The 21,173-nt window shown below is 36.1% G+C and overlaps 1 protein-coding gene across 10 annotated transcripts in view; it reads left to right on the top strand.

Annotated features, from left to right (window-relative positions):
• The window catches only part of IQSEC1 (IQ motif and Sec7 domain ArfGEF 1), a 321,447-nt gene that overhangs the window by 92,286 nt on the left and 207,988 nt on the right, over positions 1-21,173 (top strand). For 2 of the 10 annotated variants that reach the window (XM_087923917.1, XM_087923920.1), the window contains exon 1: positions 17,916-18,077. The exons of the other annotated variants lie outside the window; for them this stretch is intronic. In XM_087923917.1, coding sequence (XP_087780043.1) covers positions 18,055-18,077 — 23 coding nt within the window. In that variant the 5' untranslated portion in view covers positions 17,916-18,054. Of the gene's footprint in view, positions 1-17,915; positions 18,078-21,173 lie in introns of those variants that run through there. 10 annotated transcript variants of the gene reach the window in all.

The following is a 21,173-nucleotide window of genomic DNA, read 5'->3' on the forward strand; positions in this document are numbered from 1 at the left end:
GCTACTATTACTTCTGATGGACTTAATGAATTATATTCTACAGGGAAAATACACCAGGATGGCTACATTTCTTTAATACCCAAAGATGGATTGAATTTAACTTCTATGAAAAACTACAGGCCCATCTTTCTTCTTAATAATAACTACAAACTTTTTACATCTATTTTAGCTGAAGGACTTAAAGTTTTACAGGTCTATATATATGAAGGTCAGTGCCTTCTTACCTAAAAGACAACTAAAAGATAATGTAAAAGTAATTTTGAATATAATTGAACATTTACAACAACATATAGACAAAAAGTTGCATTAATCTTTCTGGATGCAGAAAAGGCTTTTGACAATTTGAATGGGCCTTTATGTTTAAAGTAGTGGAAAAGCTGGATTTTGGATTGGGTTTTATATAGGGTCTGAAGTCCATCTATTCATTCCAAAAAGCTCAAATCATGGTGAACCAAGACTTTATAAAACCAGGTGAAAACTAGAAGGAAACAAGATAGGGGTATCCTTTACCACTTTATTATTTATTCTAAGATCGGAACTATTAAATAGACATATTAGACAGATTAATCTACATTCTGGGAGGAATTGCAGTTTATATATTTTGAAAATATTTTCAGTAAATAAAAATATTTTTTTATTTAAAACAAAACTATGGAATTCTTTATTTGAGAATATCTTTTAAAAATTTAATTAGCAATTAACGAAGGAAGATTTATTCAACTCAATAGCAGTATTTACAATTACAATATTTGTTAATAACACTGGACATTTTTTTTTTTTGCTTTTGACACACCTGATATACTAGAACAACTTGTTATAGCTTTTAAAACTAAAAAAGTTACTTATTATGCAGATATTAAGAAACAAGTGGAATATTTACAGGTAGTCCTTGATTTAACTCACAACTGAGCCCAACATTTCTGTTGCTAGGGGGTTTATTTATTAAGTTACATTAACAAAATCTAAAGTCCTAAAGTCCAATTCTCCTACTGCTACCTTTAAATTCTAGGAACTTAGGGAAGGTCCCTTTTGAGCCCCTTGCTCTGCCAACAAAGCAGCTGTGGGCTGTACTGTCTCATATCTGTCTGTTCTTAGGCAGCATCTTTTCCCCGAGTCTCCCAAGATCTTTCCTGCATACAATTAACACGCATGTTAATGACTCTTCTGGTCAGTGTTGTCTCCTGGCAACTGCTTGGATAAATCCTCTAGTTTTCTTGGAAAGATTTTGGAAGCGGTTTGCTATTGATTTCTTCTTAGGGCTGAGAGAAAGTGACTAGTCTACAGTCACCAATTAACTTCGTGCCTAAGACAGGAATAATTTTAATCACCTTACTACATTTTTATTAGTTCACAAAATGGTAACCCATGAAAACAATGTTCCACAATTGGTGTTTGTTTAAAAATACTTTCAACATTCATTTTCTGAAATACTGAACGGCATGCTGTTTGATCATTTAAAGATCTTATGTTACCATGCTATAATCTCTAGACTTAATAGTTGGATGTTTACAATACTAACATTCATTATAGTCAAAGATAGATGGATCACAGCCAATTGTATGCAAAGCAGATGACATTTCTCTCAAATGGCTTGTTATCCCTATGTGTCTGTGTGTCTGTGTCCATGTCCAGAAAGTGAGTAAACTTAATTATTTTCAGCTTTTAATTGTTTAAATAAAACAATCATATGTAAACAATCATATGCAAATCGCAAGCTGCTCTAAAATGTTTGTAATATGAAAATGTTTAAATAAATGCATAAATAATATTGGGCATACATTTGAGGAGGAGAATGATTATGGAAACCAAATTACATTAGTCATTGCCTGTTTTTCTTCATTATTCCATGAAGCTCAGAAATATATTTTAGCTGGAGTAATATTTGCTTTAAAATTAAGGACATCTGGTTCTTTCTGATAGCCACCTTGGTTGGACAACTACAGAGTGATTAGCAGGATATTCATTACTGTAGTATAGGTTGGGAATGAACTAAATTTCTACTTACAATGATAATGAAACATATATGTATATTCACACACACATATGTATGTGTATAAATATATAATCCACACACACACACATATATAACAGGCAATGACTAATGTAATTTGGTTTCCATAATCATTCTCCTTTTCTTCCTCCTACTCAAATGTATGCCCAATATTATTTATGTATTTATTTATGTATCTATTTAAACATTTTCATATACATATATGTATGTTCTAGTAGCATTGATGCAGAATGAGAGAAAAAAAGATTTAATGAAACAAAATTATGATATTGCACTTTTATGGGCAAACACTTCAGTTGTAATGTTAATGATTTTCAAGTATATAATGAAACATTATGCTCTAGAGACCTTACTGGCAGATGAGGAAAGTAGCCAATTATTTGCTTTAAATATATAATGTGTATTGTGAATCAGAACAAATTGAGTCATTCATCAAGCTGACAACTTGTGATTTGAATATTTTGCAGGTGGTTTTTTTACAACTTTCTATTGATGATAAGAATGTTAAGAATTCAGTATGAAGCATTTAAACAAATTATTGATTCCGAATAATATTTTGGAAAAATGCTTTGGCCCAGCAATAAATTTCTTCAGAAAATTTACTTCAGGTCTTTGTGGTTGTTGTTGTTAACTAGTGTGGGGAGCAAACAAAAGTTTGACTGTGGTGTTTAACAGGAAGAAGAGACAAGAAATATCAGTGACAGTGACTAGAGCAGGGGTGTCAAACTCACGGCCCGCTGGATGGATGCATCACATGCCCATGCCCAGTTTAGCGAAGGGGAAAAAGTCATGACACATCATGTGATGATGCTGTAACAATGTGAGTTTGATACCCCTGGCCTAGAGGTATGTTCTCAGAGGCTCAGTACTCAGCTGGGAAAAGTGATATGTCATTTCTTGAACAACTTCCAGTTGCCCATTGTGGATGACCGATTGATAGCTTCCTGCTGAGTAAGCAAATACTGTGAGGAATATAAGGTATCCAGTTTTCAGGGCAAGAGTTCATTGACCACATGAAGAGGGAGATCCAACAGGGTTTTTGCCAATAAGAATTTGGAAGAGCAGGCCCTGAAATCTTTTATTTTTTTAAACGCAATAATCTTCAAAAAGAAGAAATACAGAAAAAGCCTTTTAGTACAGATGCCTTAAGAAACACAAAATATAAATGATGGACAGGAGTGATATGTCATATAATCAATTGCTTTTGGTGTTTGTGGCATCTTCACATTCTAGCCTGAAAACCACATGGCATATATTCATGGGAAGCACAGCTTGGCATACATACAGCAGGCGGGCTGTATAAGAGAGGATGAAATCCGTCAACTCAAGCACTAATAGAAAAAGCAACCTTTCATAATATATGAACGGGGATTGACAGAGGATAACCATTTGTCTGAAGTGGTGTAGGGGGGGTTGGACTAGATTCTAGAAGACCTCCAAGGTCCCTCCAACTCTGTTATTCTATTCTAATTAGAAGTATAAAGAGCTTTTTCATATATGCCCAGAGTAAAAGATCAGTGAAGACGACAAAATGTTAACAAACAGCAACAGAAAAACAATTAAAAAAACTTTATTTTCCTCACTCTTGTCTAAGGAATGGGTCTGTGATCCTTAGGTAATTTGAAGACAAGAGTCACAATTAAACCTTGAAATGATCAAATATCTTATTACTTGAATAAGGATGAAAATAAGTGCATGGAGGAACTTATTGGTAATCTGGCCAATCTTTTATTTGCTTAATTCAAAAAACTCCTGTAGAACTTGTCCCAAGTTGCCCTTTTGGGACAACCATGACCTGGATGACTGAGAACCTCCATAGACATCCTATAGAACTTAAGAAATACTTTGGGACTATAAGAAAGTCAATGTCCCTATCTTGAAAAAGGAGTGTAGGAGAGGATCTGGAAATTACAGGTTGTTTTTCACTTACAGCTATTCATTTAGTGACCATCTGAAATTACAACTGAAAAAGTGACTTGCAACTGGTCCTTGCATTTACGACCTTTGCAGCATCCCCACAATTCTGTGGTGAAAATTCAGTCACCGGCAATAAGCATGTATTTGCAATGGTTGCAGCATCTCTGAGTCTTGTCATCATCTTCCGTGACCTTCCTAGCCAGCTTCTGACAAGCAAAGTCAGTGGGGGAACCTGGATTCACTTAACAGCCACATCATCACTTAACAACTGCAGTGATTTGCTTAACACTTGCAATGGAAAAAACATCATAAAATCAAGTGCAATTTACTTAACAACTGCCTTCCTTAGCAAGTTAAATTCAATTGTGGTCATAACTCACGGACTACCAGTACAGAACAATCAGGCTGAGACTGATACAGACAAAGATTATAGAATAGATCATAAAGACGATGTTGTATATAGATATATACTCGTAATACTACATTCTGATTGGACTGCCATTGCTGCCTATTGATTGGTTACTTAACTACTGTTGCAATTGGTCCACCTGACGGCGGGAAGTTTAAAGAACTGCCATTGGCCACGAGCAGCCGCTATAAAAGAGGCTGCCGCAGCTCTGGTTTTGTTGAAGTTACTGATAGTTAATAAAGAGCTGAACTCACACTGGTCTTGAGTCAAGTCTTTCCCGTGACAGAACAGACAATGATTTGTAAATATCTTGAAAATAATGAGATCACTAATAGGACAGCATGCATGTCTCAATTTTGTGGGGACTTATCCATGGGTAGTGCATTATTCATGGTTATTTTTGATTATAATGTAAAGGTTTTTTTATATGTGGATGTGCTTACACATGAGTGTATACAATCCTTGAATTAATAATAGTGTTTATGAAAAAGTATGGAATGCTACCCAATTACATGTAGTTAGTCTGATTTTTTTATAAAATGTGATATGGCTGTAAAAAAAAGAGATGCAATCTTAAACTATATCCATCAAAAACATTATTCCCAGATCATGAAAGATAATAGCTGGGCAGTGAAATGGGAAGTATATAAATGTAATAAATAAAGAGCTATATTATTCTGTAATGTTTAAGAAGGAGTCAGAAAAATTGGAACAAGTTAAGAAAACAGTAATGAAGATTATGAAGGATACAGACTCTAATTTCTTTGAAAGCAGGTTTTAAGGAATTGGAAAGATTTAGTTTTGAAAAAAGAAAATCACAGGGCACTGAACAAGATCTAAATCTGTTCCATAGTGTTGCATAATGTATTGCATAAATATTGGATTTAAAGGGTTGTAGCTGAATCTTAGAAAAAAAAAACTCTTTGTATGCATAAGGGCAGGCTTATATAATTGATCTGGTGACATAATCACAAATCCTAAAGCAACAGGCCGAATTATAATGCTTGAAATAGTTGAGAGTATTCAAAAGTGTATCTCTTGAAATAGACAACTTTATTTCATATTGGGAACAAAACTTAAAACATGTGTTTTGTTTCACTAAGAATGCCAAAGTGATTGTCCGTTCAGAATATCCCAACAGGGACTAATAATATGTAGCAACAGGAACAGGACAATATCCTGGCTGCTATTGGTTTAGATGGGATAGTTTGATGTATGTAATGCAGCGCTAAGAGGTGATAAAGCATTTAAGTTCATGACCAGACAGAAGACTGCTTTTAAAACCTGCATACCTGCCAGATATGTTACTGCTGTTTTCCATCCCTATAAAATGTCTTTATTAGAGTTTGTATGCCTCTCTGTAGATACTTCACCAAACAACTGTTTTTAACACTGCTGTGATGTAGGACTGATGATTTAGTGATATTTAGTGATATTTTTGATATTGAGTTTCAAATGGTATTTTAAAATACATTCTATATTAGATTGGGCTGATTTGTTGAACTTCGATGTTTGTAAACATGTTTATTGTTGCAATGCTAATATTATTTATGGACTTCAAGAGCACCACCAGCTATTTATTGTTCCATCAGCAGCTTTCTCATTTGATAATCAAAAATATTGATAATACAGTTCCTTTTGCTGGGCTTGTACCTTGCAGCCCCCCCCGCCCCCCCAAAAAAAAAAAAAGGAAAGGAAAATCAAATCTATTGGGGTTTTTTCCTGCCTAGGTGGGGTGATAGTATCAATAAAAATTGACCAAGGAGATAATTTTTTTAAAGTAAAATCATTAGGATAATTCTCTTCTATTCATAAATGTCATCTGTAAGGTGACTGTTATCCAGACATCTGATAAATATTCTAACTCACTTGGATCCATTGTGCTAGATTCTGACTGGACAGGACCTGTCAAGTTGACTGAGGTTCAAGTCTTATCCTATGTATAAACCCCTGACTCTTAATAAAATGGATAGGTTCTTAGTTGTATAAAACCATCCACTTGTTTGTTAGTTTCATTTTCTTTTTAGGTGGTTAGGCCCAGGGATGGGGTCCAAGTAATGGTAATTTCATCCTGAGTGAGAGAATCTGCTACCAGCTTAAGATGGTGATGTGTCCTTCCTCAAAAATACATTGGTGAACACAATAGCATTGGATAATGTCCAGACAGTCTCCAAATTTTCCTTTTGGGAAGAAGGGAAATAATTGAAAAGGTGTTTCATGGAAGCAGTATTGAGTATACTCTGTACTCTGTGCTATACTCAATACTCTGTACTGTACTTGGCACAACCTGGATTGGAAGTGGAATAGCCATTTATCTTGGTTCTATCTCTGAACACCTTTTGCTTGATATTATCTTGCAGGGTTGGCGCTATATAAAGCCAGCTGTAAACCTCATACCCAGCCAACCAAGTGATGCAAGTTTCATCAAAGTTCTGCCAAACTGCTTGCCTATGAAGGGAAGGAGCAAACTTCTGTTCCACCTTAGCAAACAACAGTTGTATGATCACAATCCTGCTCTCTCTTTTGAGGTTTTGAAAACCTGGCTCTTCACAGAGGCATTGGGCCAAGACATTGTATAAAACTTCCATTTGAGTTGACATTGTCTAACTGTAATGGCTTCCATTGCCAGTAAGGTTTTATTATTGTTTTATTTATTTTAAACTTTTATAAGACATTTAAAGTTATTGGAGAATGAAAAGCCATAGAAACTGAAATTGTAAATAAGTAAAAATAAAGGATATTTGCTAATTGAAAGGAATCTTGACTGGAGTAGCTTATCTCTTTGTCTTCCAATTCAGCGTGCTGATTTTTACCTTTAAAGTTAATTTGTGGGACTGCCTCTGTCTAAGGGTATTTGCTTATCCCACCATATTGGGCAAAGTATGTATGCTCCAAGTCCCTTCCTTTAGATGTTGCAATCTTGTAGAACCTAGAAACTTTGCCTTTTCTGTCATAGTCCCTGCCAGTCCTGTTGAACATCCTTCCCCTTGAGATCTGGTGAGCACCTCTCTTTTTAATCTTCTGGAAAGTAGCCCAGCTTTTGTCCAGGGGAGGGATAGGGTGAGATTGTATGTGAAAGTAAATGTGGAGGACTGCATTGGGTCTGTGGTACCAGGTTGCTCTCTTTTTGGTTTTATTGCTTATATTTATTGTTTTACGTTTTACTGTGAACCACCCAGAGTTTGGTTGTAAGATGAGTGGCCAAAGAAATATATTTTAAATTATTCCCTGCAGTCAAATTATTTGCAGTTTGAATTCTAGGTAGTTTTCTGCCTGAATTATCCACTCCTCTACTTTTTTGCTGAACTCAAAACAAAACATGTTTTCCATGTTGTGAATACCTCTAGCAGCAACCTTTATCATAAAAGTTTATTCTATAAGAATGTGGTAAAGATGCTCCAGTTTGCCTATGTCTCTTCCCTCATCATCAAAAGCAAGCAAGCAAGCAAGAAAAGCCTCATAGAGAGGATCAAATTAATCACGCAAAAATGTTAAATGTAAAACATAATGCAAAATATTATTACTCTTGATGTATGCAAAATGACTTTTTAGCAATCTTCATGCTTGCATTACAAAAGAGCAAGAATGTGCAAAATTATATTTTTGAGAGCTGGATGAGAACATGCATTGATTACTAAATAGGCTTGGTAATGTGATTCAAACTTTGACCACTTTCTGGTGAACATGAATTTGGAAATGTTTAACCAAAGGCAAAACATATCTTCGTAAATTTACTCCATAACGAAAATAGTCAAATCTCTTTGAATTAAAGAAATTAATTTACAAATATATATAAAGAGTATTACAAGAGTGCTTTCCTAATATCTTTTAAGCAGTTATGTCAAGTAACTTTAACTGTGGTTATTAACACTTCTGAAAATAATTACAAATCAAATAAAATTTAAAATGTACCTTAAATTAACAAAAAATGTTTACTAATTATTTATGTACTGGATTTATAAGTTGGTCTTAGAATTACAAGTAATTCTAAGCCACATACCACCTTCATTCATTAAATGAAACATGAAAAAAATATAATAATATATTATTGCATAATGCATAATAAAGCAACAATAAGCATCCAACAGAAAGAAAAAGAAAAATTTCACACTAGGAAAAATCACTTAACCAAAAAACGGTCTACATGAAACATCCAATCCTTTAGGCCCCAAAGACTTGCTGAAGCTAGACTTCATGTCTTTATGGAATCCCAGAAATGTAGGGAACATCTAATCTGCCTAGGTTCCACTAGATGACAATCCCTAATCAATGGTGTCTAGAGCATGGCTCTCCTGCCTGACCTGCACTAAGACAGAACCTCCATAGTATCACCTGCCCAAAGATGTCAAGATATATAGTTGAGTTTCATTGGAATATTGATAATATTTCATTCATTGAATTCCAGTGAATGGATTTATCCAGTAGCTTCATGCAATATTAATCAGAAATGGGGAGATTTAAACCCTGGGGCACCTACATGAAAGGGATTATGATTCAGACCAATATATAATAACATTAATACTAACTGGGATCAAATCCAGAGAATGGAGAAGTGCATAATGCTGTGTCTCCAACTCCCAACCCATGGAGTTAGTGCAGAAGGTTACCATTGTTACTTGTATCAAAAGCTACTGAAAACTCAAGAGAGCAAAAGTGGATGCACTACCTCCATCACATTCAAGGTGCCATCCAGAAGTCAATTGTATGTGTTATCAATGTCATTTCCATCCCATCCAGAACTCAACTGAAGGGATCTAGATACTGTACCTCATCCAGGACTCTCAGAAGCTGCAAGGCTTCCTGTAGGGAAAATTAAGACAGGGCAAAAGTTGCCCCAAACAGTCACAATTAGAGATGGCTTCTTGAAAAGATGAGGTACCACCATCACTTTCAAAGATGCATTTATCATAGTCCAGATTCAACCATATATTATCTTCCAGGCATCTTGGCTAGCTAGGAAAGATAAGAAAATAACACTGAGTGACTGAAATTTATAACCCTTAGAACCTGTTGAGGTTCTTGGAACAGGATCAAACTCAGCCAAATAACATAGATCAGGATGCACTTTATTCAACTCCATAATAGAGTTGGATCCTAGAGAGTTGACTATCCTTGCCTGTTTGGACTGAGAATTCTTGGCTCTCTATTTTGTTGATGTAAAGTAAAACAATAAGCAATGGAGAACAGTTAGTCAGATAAATCTGGCATAAAAATGTAGAAGATTCTGAATGTTTTGTAATTTGGATGGAGATTGAGGTTCATATCCATCCTTAAATTATGAAATCTCATTGGCTGACAGCTTAATTCACCCTTTCCTTTTCCTTGTGGGAAAAATGAACAATAGAGTACCATGTGCATTGTTTTTAGCTTCTGAAATTAGATAAGATAGACATGTAATCAAAAATGCTTCAAATATATGAGGGACTGATTTCTTGCCATTAATAGACCTTCACTATATGAAAATTGGTATATATTACATGTCTTTTTATCTCTCTTTCAAATCAAACATTGCCTTCCTGTAGGATTATGCAATAGAAAGATTTGGTCCAATGAGCAAATAACATGAGGAATAAAGAGGTACAGGGCACTCACAAAGCATGAAGGGAAAATCTATTTGAATAATTTCTGAGAAGTTGTGAAAGGGCTGCTATGTTGAAGGTTGAATGTAACCTTAAAATGGCAGACGACTAATAATGTAGGAGGGCGGGTAGAAAGGAAAATCCCAAGTAACAGTATACATTTTATACAAAATAAGAAGACAAGACTACACAAAGCCTAGAAAAAGCATAAGCAGTAAGAGATTTTAATTTAATTGAACATCTTCATAATAATTCTTTGCAAAATATTTTAACGGGAAACTATTTTAACTGTCTTAATTTGCTCTTTCAATTCACTCTCACAGTACAATCAATTAGTTTTATAAAAGAGCTTGTCACTGCCACAATATTATTTTTTAAAATAGATTCCTAAGTGAGGTTTACATTATATCATTTAATGAAATTAAATTTTCTTACCAACTGAGTTAGATAATAATGATAATGCAGTAGTATATTTTAAGGCCATGCCCATACCTGGGCATAGGCAGCATGAATAACAAGACATTCTGTCTCTAGAAAATTAATCTTCAGGATAGTGAGAGATTAAAAGTTAATAATTTTAGTTACTTACTATAATAGTCCAAGAATGTGGACCAGTTTTTCACATCAGAGGGTGAACCCTCATAATCATTTTCTTTAAACTTCTGTCTGCTTCTGCCAAATGCAAACCTTTATGTAAAAAGAAGTCTAAAGGACATTATATGTTGCAATTGTATGTATTGAGTAAAAGTAAAAGTAAAACTGCACACAAAATCACAAAATGACAGCCCATTATTGAAAGATGTGTTCTCCATAGAGCTGCTCCGAGCACCCAGAGTAGGAGATGCTTCAGTCTCTGCACTCACAGGCTGAGCTTTAATTGAGGAACGCTCCTCCCCGTCCATGTGACTTCCTTGTAGCATTCTCCAGTTTTAGCTCAGCCTCGCAAGAGACAGGCAGCATTTAGCAGACTTCCTTGGCCGATTCAGGAATCTAGCAAATTGTGTTCAGGTTTGAATTTTCCCGTTAGTCCTTGGCCCCTGCGCAACTGGGTTATTTGCTCATTGTAAGAGGAGTGTTTTTTTCACCTCTCGGGGGGTAGAAACGGGGGAACAACAGCACCTTCGCACCCCCCCATCCTCCTTCTACCTGCCGTTGCCTTGAAGCCGTGCTGCTCGCAAGCAGCAGCTCCCTTATAGCGTGTTTCTTCGCGCGCTGTTGCTCCTTTCCCCCCACGAACGCCTTATGTAAGAGGAGAGCAATTCCTCCTCTCTGCCCCTCGTTCCGCTGCGTTTTATGCTGCTTTTTTTCCTGAGGAGGCAAAGATTCCGTCTCTGAGCCTTCACGCTGGCCATTGGCCACCATTTGGGCATTGCCTTGTGGCGGCCGCCATTTTCTTTCAACTAATTTTGCTGTGGTGACTGTTCTGAGGCCCAAAGCAGGACCGGAGGCCTGTTTAGTGCCCCTTTGATCGATTAGGCATTGTGGCTCCTAGCCCTATTGCCTGTTATTGTAACTTGTTGGCTATCCCGCAGCCTGCTCAGAGGCAAAGTAGAGGCAGTACCAATACCTCCCATTTTGGCTGGGAGGCAACTGCATGAGGCCCACCCTTCTCTTTTATTTTCCTTTTGGCCTCAGCATTCATTTGGCTAATTTGACTGTTTTCTCTAATCTATTAAGTGTTTTTTTCTGTTCATCTGGAATTAAATACTATAGTACTCCGGTACTCTAGTCTTTGATTGTTCATATTCCCATTTCCTTTTTTATTTTTATTTATTATTATTATTATTATTATTATTATTATTATTATTATTATTATTATTATTATTATTATTATTATTATTATTATTATATAATAAAAATAAAAATAAAAATTATATATTTAGATATAAATAATAATAATAATAATATTAAGGATAAAAATTTTTTCCAAAAGGGGGACGTGGACCAACTGTGGGACATCCGGCCTTGTTGTAGGTCGAACTCATAGGCGAGCCAACCGCCTTCTTTGGTTATTATCATACATTACTTTTGCTCTTTATTATGGCAGAGGATAACCCCAGAGGACCTTCCTTGAAGGCCAAATCAAAGACACACCATTTGCGCAGGCAGGCCAAGGGAACACCTAAGGCTCTCAGAGAGAGGCGTTAAAACGCCACAAGGACGCTAGAGAAGGAATTTGATAAACGTTCAAGGGGCTCAAGCTCGATAATCCCAGTACTTACTTTCCCACCCCATCTACCTCTTCTCCAGGCCAGGTTTCTCCTCCCAGGCGCAGCTCACCCACTCAGAGCCGTCCATCCACTGTCACACCAGCTACCTGGACATCCGGGGCTACCTTTACTCCAACAGCCGCTGGCCTACGGCAAGATGAACCATCTGCAGACCCAGTTCCAGACAAGATCGGAAAATGGATGCAGCTGGCTATCCGCCAAGGTATCGCAGAGGGTCTCCAGCAGATGACCAGACCAGGTCTACCATCAATGGTTCCTAATATCGAATCCGTTGATCTGGCAGATCTTTCCCCAGACCGAAACCTCACTGGGGTCAGATACTTCCCCAGGGGGATCTCCCCCTTCCAGAAGGGGAGAAAGAGGAGGAAGAGGAAACAGGCCTGGGTCACTCAGGCAAGAGGAAGAAGTTGATATGGAGTCCTTGCACTACTCTGAACCTCTTTCAGAGGTGGACCCAATGGAATTAGAAATGTCGGAGGATGTGGGTATTACCCCTGACCAGCCCACATTCATGGGTTTGTTCAAACCCCACCTGTTCAAGCCCTTTTTGTTTAAGGCAAAAGATATTTCTGGTCTGGGGTCACCCTCTGATACTGCCCCAGTAACCTCTGGTGATCCAGAGAAGTCCATTTTCAGACAACCGGTTGTGGAGGCTGAAGTGATTCCTACTCCACCCATTCTTTTCTGACCTGGTAGCGAAACAATTGGCTTCTGTAGGGGCGCCTCCTGCCACCTCCAATCGGGATAGGAGATTTTTTAATCTCGATGCGGAGTTTTCCACCGTTAGAGACTCCCGAGGTTGACGGGCCCATAGTGGGGTTAGAGCCATCATCTACCCCAAGCAATGCTCTGGAAGCCTTAAAGCCAGAGGACAAATGGGCTGAATTGGCGTTTTGCTGGGCGCATCAATCTAATGCTTGGGCCATTCGAGCAGCCACGGCTGCATCCTTCTTTACACAGTCCTCCATTAGAAGGCTCCGTCAATCAAAGCAGCATGTCCCCCCATCCAATACTAGGGCACACCAGGACATTGCCAAGCTTACGGCAGCAGCAGAATTCTCAGCTGATGCTACTCCATGCCGTTAAGTTTTCCACCAGGGCTATTTCATCCCAGGTCACAGCCGGCGTCTGTCTTGGCTCCAACGTTGGCAGGCAGACGTATATAAAAAATAATAATAATTTAAAAAAGTTAAATTGGCTTCTGCTCCCATCTTGGGGGGCAATCTCTTCAGTCCGGCCCTTGGCCCTTATTAATGGAAAGCCGAAATAAGAAAAAATTTCTTCAGTCTCTCTTTCTCAGACCTGAAGGCAGAGTATCCCAGCCCTTTCGGAGGGGATCCCTTCGAACGTCCTATCAGACAGCTTTCTCTCCCAGGTTCAGAGAAGCCCTGCCTTTTCAGTTGGCCCAACTCCAGGATCGAACCGACCCTGGTTATAAGAACTGAAGGGGTTCCAACTACAAGAAACCCCTTCAGGGCGCAGGCAGTAAACCTTTCTGGCACCCCAGATAAGTCCCTCACTCCTCATCCCATTGGCGGACGCCTCAAACACTTTGCCGACCAATGGGAATCCTTTACATCGGATGCCTGGGTTAGGGACACTATCAATTCGGCCTCTTTCTCCTGAATTTCAATCCCCTCCCCCCGAGCATTTCAGGATACCTCCTCTTTCCAAAGATCGCACCAAACGTGGACTAATAGATGCCGCTATCCAGCATCTTATTGAATCAAGGCCTACAGCCCGTCCCACCCTCGCAACAGGGAAGAGGGTTTTACGCTCACCTCTTCATCATTCCTAAACACTCCGGAGGGTGGAGGCCCATATTTGATTTGAAAAGGCTCAACCGGTTCATTCTCCGGCATAAATTAAGGATGCACACGCTACAGCCTATTCTCCAGGGTATCAGAAAGGGTATCCTACGACCGGACCCTTCCTTCCTGCCCAAGGTTAACTCAGCCTTTCACAGATCACAGGAACTCTTTCTTCCTAACAGTTGTCCCAGTCCCTCTCGAGAGAGAGGGAAAGACACTGGCATTCTTTCATTGTCAGGCGTGCGCTTCGTATTATATCAGCCGCACTCAGCATTTCAGGAGGTCAGAATCATTATTCTGTTCGTTTCAACCTAAGACGCTGGGTTTCAAAGTATCCCCATCAACTGTAGGCCGTTGGATCAGAGCTACACTCTCCAAGGCCGACTTAGTTCAAGCACTTCCTGTTCCCAGAGGAATAACCGCACATTCCACAAGGAGTGCAGCTACCTCAGCAGCTTGGGCAACTCAGGCATCGATTAATGACACCTGTCGAGCGGCCACCTGGTCGTCCCTGTCACCTTTCATTCATCATTACAAGATCGATGGTTTGCTTCAGCTGAAGTGTCCTCTGTCAGTTGAGTCCTACAACAAGTTTTTCGAGAACCAGAGGAGATTCCGACCCAGATGGAGTCCCTCCCATAGGACAAGCCATGCTTTGGTATGTCCCACTCTGGATGCTCGGAGCAGCTCTATGGAGAATGGTTGTTGGTGCTTACCTGATACGCCCTTTCTCGTCAAGCTGCATAGAGCATTCAGCCCCACCCTAATTTAGCTGTCTGGTGGGGAATCCTGTTTCGGAGTCAAGAGATTAATGTTTATTACAATAGTTAGGATGATATGATAGTGTTTGTCTTCTCGTCTTCGTAAAACTGGGGAACGCTACGAGGGAGTCACATGGATGGGGAGGAGCATTCCTCAATTAAAGCTCAGCCTGTGAGTGCAGAGACTGAAGCACCTCCTACTCTGGATGCTCTACACAGCTCGACGAGAAAGGGCGTATCAGGTAAGCACCAACGCCCATTCTGTCACCTTCGAGATGAACCTATGTATACAGTTAAACATGCCAACTAATACCATTACAGAGAGCTTACTATTGGCATAGCACTATTATGATTATTGTATCAACATAATTACCAAAACAAAGGATGCATACAAAAAATTAATAATATACAATTGTAATAATGATAACAAAAAAAGAAAAAATGGGCCTAGGAAAAAGGCTTCATTTTTGCTCTTCATTAAATTCAAATGCTGACAAAACAACACACATTAGCAGTCGTCCATGAGGTGTAAATTTCTCTTTCTTGTGTTGTACACTAATTATTTTAGTCATCCCTTATAAATCCCAAATTTATAACTTTTCAATGATTTTAATATTGGGGATAAAGCCAAGAACATATACATCCTAAACACATTGATTGATCCAGAAACATATTGCCAATATTATATCAAAAGAATTCAATAAGAAATTATTTAGTTGAATTAAATGAAAAAGCACTCTGTAATAAATCTGATGCATTTTTAATTCAGTGAAAGTTCTAAACACAACTTTCAAACTTACTTGAAGCCAGACATGATTCATTATTTTAACCTGGGATTTTCCTGTCAGGTAAACTTTTCATGAGTAAAAAAGTCAGATCTATATCTGCAATTTATGTCAGTGTGTGTGCATAAATATGTACATACAGTACATATAGAGAGACATAAAAATATTTATGCACCCATATTGGCCACAGAGATATGTGTACATGTGGTGGATTAAACATTGGAAAGTCTCTCAAAACATAACTCTTCACTGAAGGTAAGGTCACTTTAATCATACAAATCATACTACAAATATTGAAAAGAATTCTAAATCTCTGTCTAGATTTTCAATTTTTCTCACAAAGAGAATCGAGTTCAAATTGACTAAATATCTATGGAGATTCTCAGTCATCCAGTCCAGAACTGAAGAAACTTCTTAGATGAAAAGCAAAATGTCTTCAAGGCAAACAAAGTCCAATTGCTTTTTGAAAAAAGAACCTCTGGGACGTTTTAAATTGACTAGTTCAAAGAATTCTTATCTCAAAATATACAAAGGAATCAGAACATAACCTAAATTCCCATCCTTAATATTTATTAAAATAGTTGGTATCAGCCTGATTTATTTCAGTTCACATATTCCCAAATTGAGGAAATGAAATTCTATTTGGAATAGAAATTTTCGCTATCTGCATGTCATCTCCATATGCTAGATTCTGATATTCTGTCCTGTACTATAAAAATCTACTACTATATTTTCAAAATTTCTAAAGAGATATCAAAAGCAAATTTAAAACAAAGTGAAAAGATAGTATCCTTCAAAATAAATTAAACAAGAAATAGACAAATGTAAAACAACAATGTCAAACTCATGACATCACGTTGTCACGTGATGTAGTATTGCAAATTTTCTCCCCTTCGCTAAACCGGGGGTGGGCGTGGCCAGCATGTGACGCATCTAGCGCACAGGCAGCAAGTTTGACAACCCTGATGTAAAATAAACTGATTGCAGGCAGCAGATAAAAATGCTGGGTAAGCAACACTAGGTCTCTGATTATTTTCTTAGTTAAAGAGACACTGTAGAGTGTGTTACATGTGGCCTGTCTGTTTCTACCCACCTCTGAAGTGGAAGATCCTTTCTCCCAAACTGAATCCAATTCAACTGCTTCTACAGGTTCAGATAAAATTGTCACTGCCCAAATTGTCATCCATAACTAATTTCAGACTGGAATTGATTACAAGATTTCCAGTATTAGTGATATTTAAGCATCATTTTAGAAAACAGCAAGAATGTCTTTGAAAGACTTTTTACTAGCTAAAATATTTCCTACTTGTTGGTTAGCCTTGAACTTATTACTTGTCCACATATATGAGCTGTCCATTTAATTATTTTCACTTGGTAATGAAAGCAGATGGTCACCATGAGTGTTAAATCAGGTGAGACAGATTGGCTATTAATTTGAAAGAATGCTGAATCATTCTAAGATTGAGATGTGAGTATACCTTTCTCTGGATAGTGAGACAATTATTGGATATGAGTAATTTCTCAGATATCTGACTAGTTCTGTTGTTGTAAATAAGATGCAATTTAAAGATGTTTACTGAAAAAAGCCACAAATCAGCCTTGCTGTTTTTTGTTCCAAAAAAGTTGATAATGTAATACAGTACAGTATTAATATACAAAAGTGAGGTTGGTGATCTATATTATGTTTCTACTGTGGAGTGCTACACTGACATTTTTGTTTAAATGTATATTTGGAATTTTCTGATATTTAATATATTTTTACAATTATTGTAAAAACCAGTAAGCGATAGCCTGACTTTCCATAATTAAGCATACACCTTCCTAAAATGCCTACATCATAAATATGTTGTAGTGATCCAAAATTATGAGGTGGTAGTGTTGCTGAAATCAAATAAATTACTTTCTGTTTTATATATGATGTTATGTAAAATTAATCTTTTTACTCAAATCACTAATATTCATTATCTGTACCTATTTTTATTTATTTGTTTCCATTTTATCTGTTTATATGATCATATTTCACTATATATTGACTTTGCAGTAGAATTTGGCTCCACAGATGCTGCTGTTACCATGGAGATAAAAGGACCAATGGCCTTTTTCTAGCTTGGACTGTACTATGCTGTTCATAAAAAGACGGTGAATTCTAAAACTGTATCACTAGCTTGCTTTAAAAAGATGAAACTGAATGTCATAATAGAGTTCAATTAGGAATCTATTGCTAATCTAAATATAAACATACGATATTGCACCAGACAGAAAGTATAAAGATAAATCATTGTGAATCCTGAGCTTCTGGTTTATACATCTGCTAATCCTCCTCTTTAAAAAAAAACCTTTTGCTTTGCAAAATATAACCCCTTAGAGTGTTTGGGTTCATCTGATGCAGTATTTGATGCTGGTTACATCACAGGCTTCTTAATCTGTGGTGTTCCTCTGTGGCCGAGAGTTGAATGAGCATGTGAAAGCTGAGAACGTGAATTCTGATTCTTGGAAAAGAGGCACTTAGACACCTATACAAAGCTGAAGAATTTTTAGGAAAAACCGAGGATGGCTTGCAGAAGGTGTCATTTGTAAGTATTCTCTTCCTTTGTTAAAACTTCAAAGAATTAATATTTGTTGAAGGAGACAAAGAATCTACATTACTCAAGGTGATAATAGGAATAACAATTAATTCACTGTTCAGCAGCTTTCTTTTCAAGAACCATTTTATGGGTGTTTCCTCTGAGTACTTTACTGATGTGCATTTTAGAAATCTAGTTCGAAGACTTCGAAGCTTTAAAAGTAGAAATAATTAAGCATGGTGAAAAAGGAAAGAGGATTTGTTAGTGATTATATCAAATCCCATAATTTTAAAAAATGAAATTGAAAAAAATCTGTTATAAGGATTTTTTTATTAATATTGCATTGTTCAGTTATTATGAAATTCTTTTGTTAAGGCATAGTTAGGATATGGGTTTTGATTATTTCTGGACACTATTTGATATTGTTTGTGGCACAGCAATATATAACTGCTACACATTTTGTCATGGTGTTTATGTATTTTGTGTTTCAATATGAGCATTGCAGGAATACGGTAGTCAGAGTAAGGTGTTTGGTTGATTTTTCATGTGCCAGTAATAAATGTAAGGTTTATTCAGAGTTGGTTTATATTGGACTGCAATTTTTTTAAAGACTCTAATGGATTTAATACTTGCATGCATTATTACAAGCAATTAAATTAGTGTGTCATATATTTTTAATAAAAATGAAAGCAAACATATGGTGAATGTATGATAGTATATTTCACTGTAACTTGGTAATTCCACCATTTTGTTTGAAACATGCAAGTCAAGAAGTTTACAACTCTAAACTCATTATTTTTTATATTGATATTTATTCTATATATGCTACATTTTCCTCTGCATTGATGTCAGTGCAGTCCAAGAATGTGGTTAGTGTTCAGATCTATTATTATAACATGCATGTCTGCATAATTTTATCTTCTAATGCAAAGGGAAAATGCTCATCCCACAGGCAGATGTCTTGAAATTAACCAGTGGCTCTGCAGCATGGTTTTGCTATAATTCACCTTCATTGAAGCTTAATTGGCATCTCAGCTGAAGTTAAATTTAAACCAGTATAAATTCAATTTTAAGAGCAATTGATTTCAAGGTTTTCTAATCATAGATAGTTTTTCATTACTCAGATGAAAAAGAAGGTCAAACCCTGTTTTCAGTGTGACTAAATTGGCTTTAATCCTAGAACTTTAGCTCCACTGACTTGTGAATCAAGGTTTTAGGCTGCAGCTCATTTCATTTACCTTTAATGGGGTTGTTCTGCTGGATATGATTTTTAGCGTTGAACTCCTTATTCCATGGTAATGGATGTAATGAAAATTGCACCCTTAGGATGAAAATATGATGGTGTCTTTAAATATACTCTTATCTGAATGAACATAGACATTTATGTCAGGTTTACTTTGCCCAGAATCAGAGATGACCTTAGTTAACATATATTAGTTACTTATTTTGCCTTATGCTAAACTGTCATATAAAAAGAAAAGAAAATCTACCTAGATTCCAGTTGCATATATTTTGTAAGATTAACTATGCTTAGCTTGATTTTTATTGGATTCAGAACCTATTCAATTTCAACTGTACATGCATTTGCTACTGTGTTATTTGTACAACTTGGTATTCAAATACAAAACTATTATGCTCATAAATATGTAATCAAGATTGTAACAGTTTAAGATGACATGGGAGATAGGAGTTATAATAGTTTTCTGAATTTGTTTAATTCATGTGTTACTTACCTACTATGTTGTAATAGAATGCTAGTTGATATCTTTAAGCTTTTTATATTTAGAGGTCACTTCTTAATTTTTATGAATAATTAAAACGCATCTTCCCACCTGTAAAAAGGACAGGACCATATTTTTCAAACAAGAGAAATCTTAACTTCGTTGCATCTGAAGTGTTATCTTTTGGTTTGTTTGACTGAAATATTATTCATTTCATCAAATGATTAATTCATATTGTGAACTGTTAATGTTGAATTTATTGAATGTGGCAGATTACTTGGGTAATAAATACATACATATGAAAAAAATATTTCTAACGTCAAAATATTTTTCATTTGAATGGATAGATACTATTTTCTCTACAAAAATATTCTATAGAACATAGTACGTAGTAATTAATAACCATACATATATTAAATAAGAATTACACAGACTGTATCTTGATATTTGAAATAATACCTGTTAAAATTTTACTATGTAGATATGCTTTAATATATGCATATAATTTACATAGATAATGTCAGAGAAAATTTATTTTCAGCTTGGTACAAGAAATAAGGACAAAGTTCTGGATTTAGCTAGTCCCCTTTCCAATTGAATGGAGCATGTTATATACAATTGTACTGGATAATAACTTTGCTTTCAGATGAATGTTTTCACTTTCTTTTTTCTTTTTTTTCCTTTGAGAACCAGTAATTACAATGTATTGCTGTACTGAGAAAACAAATTTGCAATCTTTGATGTCTTTTTTTCTATTGGTGATATATTTTCTAAACAGTAAAATAAGAATTAGTAATTGTATTCTTAATTATTTGAAAGGCGTTTAAATGCAGTTTTCACAATAATTCTGCTCAGTTTAAAATATGTTATGAATGCTGTTTCTTTTCCTTACTTTTCTTGTGTATTTTTTATTTCTTTATTTATTTGAACATGATTTTAGATAGAAAAATATTTAAACAACTACTGGTTGTTAATATCACATTTAGTTATTATATTTGATTTAAATCTTCTACATATAAGCAAAGAACAAATTTAATTTCAGTTGAAATAGGTTAAGTATTTTCTATAACTTGTATATGGTGCTGTTGCTTCTTGCTACAAAAAATGGTTAGTTTGAAATAACAGAAAGTGTATGTTTGCAGGAAAATATAATAAGAAACCCAGTTTCTGTTGCTGTGATTAATTTCCAGGTACAGCATCTAAAAGGTTTTAAATCTACAGTCATGAATTTCATGTCTGTTCAGGATGCTCTCATTTTGCCTCTGGTTATGATCTATTTAAAACTGGCAGATAAAAATAACCATTGTAAATATATCTCATAAAAATAGTCTAATAAGGTGATGTTAAAAGTTCATGCCTATTTTATAACTGTTGGTAACAACAA

This window comes from Pseudonaja textilis, chromosome 2 (genome assembly GCF_049901715.1).
Source record: "Pseudonaja textilis isolate UNSWEBS1 chromosome 2, rPseTex1.2, whole genome shotgun sequence".
Lineage (NCBI taxonomy): Eukaryota > Metazoa > Chordata > Lepidosauria > Squamata > Elapidae > Pseudonaja > Pseudonaja textilis.